Here is an 11950-nt window from a genome sequence, read left to right as displayed (position 1 = left end):
GCCCGCTCCGACCATTGCTGCAGTTATGGCCGTTGTCAACACCTCGCACCTTATCATCCACCTTTTTCAGAGGCAGATGCTGAGAAATCGGGCGAGGAGGCTACGGCAGCGCGGTGAGGACATGAAGTCTGAGAGGGGCACAGACCTCTCGCAAAGCACAGGACCCCGTGCCGTGAACATCATGGTGGCAATGGGTCATGTTGATGCTGTGGAACAGTGATTCTGGGCCCGGGAAACAAGCACGGACTGGTGGGACCGCATAGTGCTGCAGGTCTGGGATGAATCACAGTGGCTGCGAAACTTTTGGATGTGGAAGGGAACTTTCCTGGAACTTTGTGAGTTGCTGTCCCCTGCCCTGAAGCGCAAGGACACCCGGATGCGAGCAGCCCTGACTGTCCAGAAGCGAGTGGCCATAGCCCTCTGGAAGCTTGCAACGCCAGACAGCTACCGGTCAGTCACGAATCACTTTGGCGTCGGCAAATCTACCGTGGGGGTTGCTGTGATGCAAGTAGCCAACGCAATCGTTGAGCTACTGCTCTCAAAGGTAGTGACCCTGGGAAACGTTCAGTTCATCATAGATGGCTTCGCTGCGATGGGATTCCCAAACTGCGGTGGGGCTATCGATGGAACTCACAACCCTATCCTGGGACCAGACCACCAGGCCAGCCAGTACATTAACCGAAAGGGATACTTTTCAATGGTGCTGCAAGCACTGGTGGACCATAGGGGACGTTTTACAAACATCAACGTCGGATGGCTGGGAAAGGTTCATGACGCTCGTGTTTTCAGGAACTCTGGTCTGTTTAGACGGCTGCAAGAAGGTATTTACTTCCCGGACCACAAAATAACTGTTGGGGATGTGGAGATGCCTATAGTCATCCTCGGGGACCCAGCCTACCCGCTAATGCCCTGGCTCATGAAGCCCTATACTGGCGCCCTGGACAGTGAAAAAGAACTCTTCAACTACCGTCTGAGCAAGTGCAGAATGGTGGTGGAGTGTGCTTTTGGCCGTCTCAAGGGGAGATGGAGAAGCTTATTGACTCGCTCTGATCTCAGCGAAACCAATATCCCCATTGTTATAGCAGCTTGCTGTGTGCTCCACAATCTCTGTGAGAGCAAGGGGGAGACCTTTATGGCGGGGTGGGAGGTTGAGGCGAATAGCCTGGCTGCTGATTACGCCCAGCCAGACAGCCGTGCGATTAGAAGAGCCCAGCGGGACGCGCTGTGCATCCGGGAGGCTTTGAAAGCTAGGTTCCTCAGTGAGCAGGGTAACCTGTGACCATTACGTTTGTTTAAAGAGAAGCTGAACCTGCCCCCGTTTCTTTACCCAGTTAATGTTGACTATCCTCTCCAGTAACATACCCCGTTCACCCCGTTCACCTCCTTCCAACACACGTTTAAAAATCAAATAAATGGAACTTTGTTAATGAACACCGTTTTCTTTATTACTTTTCGGGACTCTGTGTGTGGGGGCTATGTGACTTTGTGGCGGGGGAGGACGGTTACAGATCCCCTGCTGTGTGGCTCTGTGATCCAGGCTAAGGACCGCTGCATAAGATCTCTAATCGCCCTCCCCCGCCACAAAGTCACATAGCCCCCCCCACACACAGAACATGAAAACCACCTCCCAGACTGACCAGGGTGACTGCAATGTGTGCGCGACCTTCTGCTGAACCTGCCCCCGTGTCTGTACCCTGGTAAAGGTGACTGTCCTCTCCAATTACCAACCCCCTTCCCCCCCTTCAAACACACTCTCCTCTAAAAGAACATGACGGAAACAGTAATTAACAGAAACGTATCTTTTATTAACAACTACACATTTAGGGGATGAAACTGGGACGGGGGCTTGGGTGAAGCGGGAAGGAAAGGACTTATCAAATTTTTGGGAATGAGAGCCTTCTGGTACTTGAGCAGTCTGCAGGGGTGGAGTGACAGTTTTCACGGCACCTGCTGCCCCTCCTTCTTGGGACTTTGGGTGAGGGGGGTATGGGACTTTGTGGCGGGGAACCGCGGTTACAGATAGACTGCAGCGGGGCTCTGTCCTCCTGCCTCCGGTCCTGCAGAACATCCACAAGGCGCCGGAGCGTGTCTGTTTGCTCCCTCATTAGTCCAAGCAGCGTTTGAGTCGCCTGCTGGTCTTCCTGCCGCCACCTCTCCTCCCGTTCGCTGTGTGCTCGCTGGTATTGCGACATGTTCTCCCTCCACTGGGTCTGCTGGGCCGCCTCGGCTCGGGAGCAGCCCATAAGTTTGGAGAACATCTCGTCCTGTGTCCTTTTCTTTCTCCGCCTAATCTGCGCCAGCCTCTGGGAGGGGGATGCCGGGGTAGCTCGGGAGACACTCGCAGCTGTGGGATGGGGAAAAGGGAGTGAATTCCTCACAAAGATACATTTTTGTGAACAACGAACATAGTCTTTCTCTGTGAAGAAGACCATGCACAGCACCTACTACATGCGCACTCAGGACAAGGTCGAATTTTCGGCCTTCGCATTCAGTGCCTGGGGTCTTGCAGTGGAGATCACACAAGCGGGGCAGGACAGCGGAATTCGGGTAGCAGGCTGACATGGTAAGCCGTAGACTTTTGGCTGCTTAAAACTTAAATTATAGCGGTGCCCTCCTTTCACGTTCAAAGCAGTGCTCCTAGCGTTGGCCAGTTCCTGCTGCCGGCAATCCGGTAAGCATGAACTCTGCCCCTGTCCCACCCACTCGCGGCTGTCCCCAGGAAAGATCCCTGTATGCTGCCCCTCTCCCATCTCCACCGCGTGGCTGTAAACCACCGGTTACAGTTATGCAAAGGAACAGGCAATCAGTCCCAATACTAACCTTCCCCTAATTCAAAGCAGGTCACCATGAGTGATATCACTCTGCTAAGGATTTCTGAAAAAGAGAAAGAACGCATGCTGCGTGAAAGCCAGCAAAAACAGGGCCGTGTGCCACCATGCTCTGCAAGGCAATGATCCCAGAGTATTGATGATAGCCTGGCGCGGAAAAGTTTCCTACCACGGAGGACACAATAAGGCCACTCTCCCCAGGAACCTCATGCAAAGGCTTTCCAATTACCTCCAGGAGAGCTTCGTGGAGATGTCCCATGAGGATTTCAGCTCTATTCCCGGACATATAGACCATATTTTCCAGTAGCTGCGCTGGCAAGGACTAAAAATTAGAGCGCCTAGGGCAAAGTAATCATGATAAACCGGACATTGTTAGATTCTTTTGCAGTAGTTGCACTGCCAAGGACTAAAACGATAACCGCCTAGGGCAAACTAATTATGAAAACCCCATTGTTAATGTTCCTGTTCTGTTCAAAATAAATGTTTACATGTTTAACACACTTACCGACTGATCCTTCCCCTGATTCAGGGTCCGGGTTAACGCGTGGGGAGGGTTGGTAGGGGATCTCTGTGCGGGTGATGAAGAGATCCTGGCTGTCGGGGAAATCAGCGTTGTAAGTGCTGCCGACTGCCTCGTCCTCCTCATCTCCTTCCTCATCTTCCCCGTCCGCTAACATCTCCGAGGAAGCGGCCGTGGACACTATCCCATCCTCAGAGTCCACGGTCAGTGGTGGGGTACTGGTGGCGGCCGCACCTAGAATGGAATGCAGAGCCTCGTAGAAATGGCATGTCTGGGGCTGGGATCCGGAGCGTCCGTTTGACTCTTTGGTCTTCTGGTAGCCTTGTCTCAGCTCCTTGATTTTCACGCGGCACTGCATTGCATCCCAGCTGTATCCTCTCTCTGCCATGGCTTTTGAGATCTTCTCGTAGATCTTCGCATTCTGTCTTTTCGATCGCAGCTCCGAAAGCACGGACTCATCGCCCCCACACAGCGATCAGATCCAAGACTTCCCGATCAGTCCATGCTGGGGCCCTCTTTCTATTCAGCGATTGCATGGTCACCTCTGCTGGAGAGCTCTGCATCGTTGCCAGTGCTGCTGAGCTCGCCACGATGTCCAAACAGGAAATGAGATTCAAACTGCCCAGACAGGAAAAGGAATTCAAATTTTCCCGGGGCTTTTCCTGTGTGGCTGGTCAGAGCATCCGAGCTCGGACTGCTGTCCAGAGCGACAACAGAGTGGTGCACTGTGGGATAGCTCCCGGAGTTATTAGCGTTGAATTCCATCCACACCTATCCTAATTCGACATGGCCATGTCGAATTTAGCGCTACTCCCCTCGTCGGGGAGGAGTACAGAAATCGAATTTAAGAGACCTCTATGTCGAACTAAATCGCTTCGTTGTGTGGACGGGTGCAGGGTTAATTCGATTTAACACTGCTAAATTCGACATAACCTCCTAGTGTAGACCAGGCCTAAATTAGCTATTACCACTCAAGAAAGATCTTGGAGTCACTGTGGATAGTTCTCTGAAAACATCCACTCAATGTGCAGCGGCAGTCAAACAAGCAAACAGAATGCTGGGAATCATTAAGAAAGGGATAGATAATAAGACAGAAAATATCATGTTGCCTCTATATAAATCCATGGTACGCCCACATCTTGAATACTGCGGGTGGATGTGGTCGCCCCATCTCAAAAAAGATATATTGGCATTGGAAAAGGTTCAGAAAGGGGCAACAAAAATGATGAGGGGTATAGAACTGCTTCCATATGAAGAGAGATTAATGAGACTGGGACTTTTCAGCTTGGAAAAGAGACAACTAAGGGGGGATATGATAGAGGTCTATAAAATCTTGACTGGTGTGGAGAAAGTAGATAAGGAAGTGTTATTTACTCCTTTTCATAACACAAGAACTAGGGGTCACCAAATGAAATTAATAGGAGGCAGGTTTAAAACAAACAAAAGGAAGCATTTCTTCACACAATGCACAGTCAACCTGTGGAACTCCTTGCCAGAGGATGTTTTGAAGGCCAAGACTATAACAGGGTTCAAAAAAGAACTAGATAAGTTCACAGGGGATAGGTCTATCAATGGCTATTAGCCAGGACGGACAGGGATGGTGTCTCGCCTCTGTTTGCCAGGAACTGGGAATGGGTGACAGGGGATGGATCACTTGATGATTACCTGTTCTGTTCATTCCCTCTGGGGCACCTGGCATTGGCCACTGTCGGCAGACAGGATACTGGGCTAGTTGGACCTTTGGTCTGACCCAGTGTGGCCGTTCTTATGTTCTTAACCACAGCCCCCTGCTAGCCCAAGCCCTGCCCCCCCCCCCCCGCCCAGTTCTGCCAGCGCCCCACAGTCCTGGCCCTGAGCCCCTGCCTGCTCGGCCCTGCGCTCCCCACACCCCAGCTCTGCAGATACTCCACGATCCCAACCCGCAGCCCCCCCTCTTGCCACTATAGCAATTAAAACGAGGCCCCCCCCGAAGCCCTGGAACACATTGTGCTGGGGGCCGGGGGAGCTGAGACCCGGAACAGGCCTTTGCCAGCACCTCACACAGGGCAGGCAAACAAGGCGCTTTGCTGTTTGCCTTTCTCTTGGTTCATCTCCCCCGAGGAGCTGGCTGCAGCGGGCGGGTGAACAGGTCGAACCGGCTGAGATCCAGGAGCCGCAGGGCTCAGCTCCGTGTCTTTGCAGCACCTGTCGCTGTGGGATCTGAGCGCTGGGGGCAGCAGCCCACCATAAGGGGCGAGTCTGGCCAGCCCAGCGAGAGGGGGCCTGGGCAGCAGCTGGGTGCCCCTGGCCATGGCCGGGCTGGTGCCGTCCCAGGGGTGCAGAGCCCCGGCTTAGACCAGCGTTGTTCCAGCCCTGTATCAGCGGGGACCGAGTGGGGCCAGGGCAGGTGAGACGGTAAATTACCCTCCTCGGCCTTGAACCTTCACTGTTCTGGGTTCCTCATTCCAGCAGCGAGACACAAACAGCCCCACTCAGCACCTCCCGGGATGGGCCCGGCTGACTCAGCCCCCGAGCAGCTCTGCAGAGACCTTGCCCCGCAGGCCTTTCTCCTGGAGGTCCCTGCCCTCGGCTGCCCTCAGGAGGGCAAATTCCCACCAGCCTCGCCCGCTGCGTGGCTTCTGCCTGCTGCCCCGCCCACGGCCCTTTGCCCTTAGGCAAAGTGGGCTGCTCAGCGGGCTCGGCGCCGCCTCCCCAGCCCTGCTCTGAGCAATTTGTCCAGAGCTGACTGTTGCGGATTGTGGGGGAGTTAGGGCCCTGCACCCCTCTTCCCGAGATTCACTGCGACTCTCAACCAGCCAGTAAAGCAGAAGGTTTATTTAAGGTTCCCTGCTCCGTCACATCTCTCCCCCCTTCGAGACTGAACTGAGCGGGGTCACTCTGACCAGTGACCTGGGGAAGTTCAGGGCTCCCTCTCCGGGACAACGCGTCCGCTATCAGGTTGTCACGTCCCTTCACATGGACCACGTCCATGTCATAATCCTGCAGGAGCAGGCTCCATCTCAGGAGCTTGGCGTTGGCTCCTTTCATCTGGTGCAGCCAGGTCAGGGGAGAGTGGTCGGTGTGCACGGTGAAGTGACGCCCAAAGAGATATGGCTCTAGTTTCTTGAGGGCCCACACCATGGCCAGGCATTCCTTCTCGATGGCCGCGTAGTTCTGCTCCCGGGGTAGTAACTTCTTGCTCAGGTACACGATGGGGTGTCTCTCCCCCTTTTCATCCTCCTGCATTAACACCGCCCCCAGTCCTGTGTCTGAGGCGTCGGTGAACACCATAAAGGGCTTGTCAAAGTCTGGGTTTGCCAGAACTGGGCCACTGACCAGAGCCTCCTTCAGCGCCCGGAGAGCCTCCTGGCACTCCTCGGTCCAGACCACTTTGTCTGGCTTCCCCTTCTTGCACAGCTCAGTGATGGGGGCGGCTATGGCGCTAAAGTGGGGCACGAACCTCCGATAGTACCCTGCCATCCCAATAAAGGCTTGGACCTGCTTTTTGGTTTGAGGAGCGGGCCAGTCTCTGATCACCTCCACTTTGGCTGGTTCCGGCTTTAGGCAGCCGCTTCCCACCCGGTGGCCTAGGTAGGATACCTCAGCCATCCCCACCTTGCACTTCTCCGGTTTTACGGTCAGCCCAGCCTTCTGGAGTCGGTCCAGCACTTGTCTAACCTGGGATATGTGGTCCTCCCAGGTCTGGCTAAAGACACAGATGTCATCGATATACGCCACGGCAAAACTCTCCATCCCCCTCAGTAGCTGATCCACCAGGCGCTGGAAGGTGGCCGGCGCTCCCTTGAGGCCGAAGGGCAGGGTCAGGAACTCATAGAGCCCCAGAGGGGTGACAAAGGCCGATTTCAGCCTGGCATCTGCATCCAGCGGCACTTGCCAATAGCCCTTTGTAAGATCCATGGTGGTAAGGTACCGAGCACCTCCCAGCTTGTCTAGGAGCTCGTCCGGCCTGGGCATGGGGTAGGCATCGGCTACAGTGATGGCATTGAGCTTCCGATAGTCCACACAGAACCGGATCGACCCGTCCTTTTTGGGGACCAGCACCACCGGCGAGGCCCAAGGGCTGGAAGACGGCTGGATCACCCCCAAAGCCAGCATGTCATTGACCTCTCTTTCCAGGTCCTGAGCAGTTTTCCCTGTGGCTCGGAAGGGGGAGCATTTTATAGGCGGGTGCGATCCTGTCTGCACCCGGTGGACAGTTAGATTAGTGCGTCCAGGCTGGTTGGAAAACAGCTGCTGGTACAGATGCAGCACCCCTCCGATCTCAGCTCGCTGGGCAGGGGTTAGCCGATCAGAGAGGGGAATTGCTTCCAGGGGGAAGCCAACTCTTGTCCCAGGGAATAGATCTACTAAAGGGTCATCTCCCTGCCCCTCCCACTGTCCACACACGGCCAACACCATATTCCCCCTGTCATAATATGGCTTCATCATATTCACATGGTACACCCGGTGGTGGTGTGCCCGGTTCGACAGCTCCACCACATAGTTTACCTCGTTTAGTTGCTTGACAACCTTGAAGGGCCCTTCCCAGGCGGCCTGGAGTTTGTTTTTCCTCACGGGGATGAGGACCATCACCTGATCCCCAGTGGCGAAGGCGCGGGCCCGTGCTGTGCGGTCATACCAGACCTTCTGCTTCCTCTGGGCTCTGGCCAGATTCTCCCTGGCCAGGCCCATGAGCTCGGCAAGTCGTTCCCGGAAGGTCAGGACATACTCCACCACCGACTCTCCGTCAGGAGTGGCATTCCCCTCCCATTCGTCTCTCATCAGGTCCAGGGGCCCCCTTACCCGCCTTCCATATAGCAGTTCGAAAGGCGAAAACCCGGTAGACTCCTGGGGTACCTCCCTGTACGCAAACAGCAGGTGAGGTAAGTACTTGTCCCAGTCCTGCGGGTGCTGATTCATAAATGTTTTCAGCATCATTTTTAGCGTCCCATTGAACCTCTCCACCAGCCCGTTGGATTGGGGGTGATATGCTGAGGCCCAGTTGTGCCGGACCCCACATCTCTCCCACAAGCACCGGAGTAGGGCCGACATGAAGTTGGACCCTTGGTCCGTCAAGACTTCCTTGGGGAACCCCACTCGGCTGAAAATGGTCAGCAGCGCATCCGCCACAGTGTCTGCTTCAATGGACGATAAGGGCACTGCCTCGGGGTAGCGGGTGGCGAAATCTACCACCACCAGGATGTATTTCTTCCCAGACCGGGTCGTCTTGCTGAGAGGTCCCACTATGTCCATGGCCACCTTCTGGAAAGGCTCCTCTATGATGGGCAAAGGTCTCAATGCTGCCTTCCCCTTGTCCCGGGCCTTCCCCACCCTCTGGCAGGGGTCACAGGATCGGCAGTACTGCCGGACGTTGGTGAAGACCCCGGGCCAGTAAAAGTTCTGTAGCAGCCTCTGCCTGGTGCGCCGGATCCCCTGGTGCCCTGCGAGAGGGATGTCATGGGCCAGGTACAGTAGCTTGTGGCGAAACTTCTGGGGAACCACCAGCTGCCTCCTGATCCCCCACGACTCCACTTCCCCCGGGGGAGCCCACTCTCGGTACAGGAACCCCTTCTCCCACAGGAACCTCTCCTTGCATCCTCTCCTCATGGTCTGTCCCACACTGAGGTCAGCCAGGCCCCTTAGCTTCCGCAGGGAGGGGTCCTTCTGCAACTCGGCCTGGAACTCGGCGGCTGAGGAAGGGATGGGGACCTGCTCCCTCTCGTCGGCTGGGTCGGAAGCCCCAGCCACCCCGCGGCCTGTCCTTGGGTGTTCCCTCCCCACCCGGGAAGGGTTCGGTGCCTCCGGTGGGACATCCTTCCCAAGGTCAGGGCGTAGTGCCCCTCGCCGGCTCTGGCTACGGGTCACGACTAAGGCGGTCTGGGGGCTGCTTGGCCAGTCCTCTAGGTCCCCCCCCATCAACACCTCAGTGGGCAAATGGTGGTGCACTCCCACGTCTTTGGGGCCCTCCTTGGCCCCCCATTTCAGGTGTACCCTCGCTACGGGAACCTTGAATGGGGTCCCGCCCACCCCGGTCAGGGTCAGGAAGGTGTTGGGCACCACCCGATCTGGGGCCACCACCTCGGGCCGGGCCAGTGTCACCTCTGCGCCCGTGTCCCAGTATCCATAAACTTTCTTCCCATCCACCTCCAGGGGAACAAGGCACTCGCTCCGCAGGGACAGCCCCGCGCCAACCCTGTAAACGGAGAACTTTGAATCCGGAGCATCTGGCCCCCCAGAGAAGCTGGCCGGGGGCCCTTCTCTCTCTTGAGCAGTTGATAAGCTGTCAGCCCCTCTTGCGTGGGAAGCCTGCCCCTCGTCCGTCTGGGCCTCTACCAAGTTAACCCGGTGCGGGTTCGGTCTGCTCAGTCTGTCCTTGAGCTTGGGGCACTGGGCCCGAACGTGGCCTCTTCGGCCGCAGTAATAGCAGCTCAGGTCCCGTGGGTCCCCTCGAGCCGGTCGGTTGTCCCTGATGCTGGGCCTTCCCCGTGGGAGGGGATTCCCCATATTCCCCCTTTGGGAGGTCCCAGGGTGACTCTCTCTCTGCATCGCGGCGGGCCTGTTCCTTTGGGGCTCCTCCCTGCCACCCCCTGACCGGCTCTTTACAAACTCATCAGCCAGCTGCCCGGCGTGTCGCGGGTTCTCTGGCTTTCTGTCCACCAACCACAGCCTCAGGTCGGATGGGCACCGCCCATACAATTGCTCCAGTACCAGCAGTTTAATCAGGTCCTCCTTCGTCTGGGCCCCACCAGCCCACTTGCTGGCGTATCTTTCCATGCGGACGGCTAGTTGCAAATATGAGATCTCAGGGGTTTTATCTTGACTCCGGAACCTTTCCCGGTACATCTCAGGAGTCAGCCCAAACTCTCGTAGCAGGGCCTTTTTGAATAGTTCGTAGTCCCCTTTCTCTGCCTCTCCCAGTTGGCGGTACAATGCCACGGATTTGGGGTCCAGTAAGGGGGTAAGGACCCGGAGTCTGTCCGCGGGATCCACCCGGTGCAGCTCGCAGGCCGTCTCAAAGGCCTCCAGGAAGTCATCCATGTCCTCCCCCTCCTTGTATGGGGCCATGATGCACTTATCAAAGCTCCGTGCAGTCCTGGGTCCCCCCTCACTCACCGCAGCCGGGGGTTCGCTGCCCTTCAATCTCGCCAGTTCCAGTTCGCGCTGATGCTGTCTCTCATTCTCCTGTCTCTGTCTCTCATTCTCCTCCCGTTCATGCTGACGCTGTCTCTCTTCATGCTGTCTCTGTTGTTCACGATCCTCCAGCTCCCTCAGTTTTAGCTCTTTCTCCCATTCCAGCCAATTCCGCTCCCCGGATGCCGAACGTCGCCGGGAGGATCCTCTGCTGGCCGGCGAGCTTCGCCGGGGGGACCCCCTGCTGGCCGGGGGGGTCACGGCGCCTTCGGTATTTGCTGGGCTCCTCCCCACCCTTCCCCTAGGCATAGGAAGGAGGGGTCTCGGGAAGCCCTCAGCAGCCGGCTGACCACTCCCAGCTGGGACAGACACTGGTGCCTGCGCTGCATTTGCCAGGCTGCTTCCCTGAGACACAGGGATCAGTTCATTCGCGCGATCTTCCGCCTCCAGCTGGGCAATGAGCTGTTCTTTGGTGAGCCTCCCAATGCGCAGCCGCCTCTGCTTGCACAGCTCCACCAGGTCGCTCTTAAGCCGCTTGGCATACATCTTCCTGCTGGCCACTCACCGGCCTGTGTGCTCACAGCTCCCCACAGTTCCCAGGGGGACCCCTAGTGTGCCAGCCCTTCTCGAGGTCACCACCTCTCTGCCAGGGTCGAGCTGCAGGCTCCTCCGCCCCTGGGACCACTCGCTGCGATCCCCCCGGGGGACCCTGTTACTGCAAAAGTCCTTCTCGCTGGTCACACACTCCCAGGGGTAATAACCGTCTCTCTCCCACTCTTCAGCGTGCCTGGTCCCCGTCAATCCCCCTTCGTTTTACTGCTCCCCAGTCACTTACTGCAGGAAGCGCCGTCCACGGGGTGCAGTAGATCCCACCGCTGCCACCAGTTGTTGCGGATTGTGGGGGAGTTAGGGCCCTGCACCCCTCTTCCCGAGATTCACTGCGACTCTCAACCAGCCAGTAAAGCAGAAGGTTTATTTAAGGACAGGAACACAGTCTCAAGCAGAGCGTGTCGGTACGACCAGACCCCCTCAATTAGGTCCCTCTGGGAGGTTCAGGGAGCTTAGACCCCAGCTTGGGGTTCCCTGCGTTGCACCACCCAGCCCCAACCGAAACTAACTCCCAACTCCTCCCGCTGCTCCTCTCCTTTGTTCAGTCTCCCGGGCAGAAAGTGTTAATTCTCCCCACCCCCGTTCCTGGCTCAGGTTACAGCTCAGGTAGCTTCCTTCAAGGGAAGTCCCACATCCCCACTGCAACCCCCCTGCAACATTCCCAGGTCAAATCTGCCCTGCTCCCTGCTCCGTCACACTGACGCTCTCAGACGTGTCCCCCCAAAGGCAGCATCGTTACAGGCAGGAGAAGTGGGGGCATTAGGAGCTTCTGGAAGAGGCTGAGCAGCGCCTCGGCGCTCACACGTGGGACGCGCTGCTAGCGAGTGGGAGGGTTTGCCGCCTGCTGACACAGGCAGAACAAGGTCCAACAGCCGGCAGCTGT

The 11950-nt window shown here is 56.8% G+C and overlaps 1 protein-coding gene across 2 annotated transcripts; it reads right to left on the bottom strand.

The window, feature by feature from the left end:
- Nucleotides 1-1794: 1794 nt before the first annotated feature.
- LOC135981052 (uncharacterized) lies at nt 1795-11950 on the bottom strand. Of its 2 annotated transcripts, XM_065582249.1 has the most exons (3): nt 3334-11950; nt 2821-2874; nt 1795-2344 (listed from the first exon to the last, which is right to left on the bottom strand). In XM_065582249.1, the coding sequence occupies exon 1, from the start codon at nt 11002-11004 to the stop codon at nt 6136-6138; it is 4869 nt and encodes a 1622-aa protein (XP_065438321.1). In that variant the 5' UTR covers nt 11005-11950; the 3' UTR covers nt 1795-2344; nt 2821-2874; nt 3334-6135. The 2 variants fall into 2 exon arrangements, with proteins under 2 accessions (XP_065438321.1, XP_065438320.1); XM_065582248.1 differs by lacking the exon at nt 2821-2874.

This window comes from Chrysemys picta, chromosome 2 (genome assembly GCF_011386835.1).
Source record: "Chrysemys picta bellii isolate R12L10 chromosome 2, ASM1138683v2, whole genome shotgun sequence".
Classification (NCBI taxonomy): Eukaryota; Metazoa; Chordata; order Testudines; family Emydidae; genus Chrysemys; species Chrysemys picta.
This window is presented reverse-complemented; position numbering and strand designations above follow the sequence as displayed.

Bases quoted from the DNA above. Each gene is read 5' to 3' on its own strand.
- LOC135981052 (XM_065582249.1), bottom strand. From the start codon at position 11,004: ATGTATGCCAAGCGGCTTAAGAGCGACCTGGTGGAGCTGTGCAAGCAG.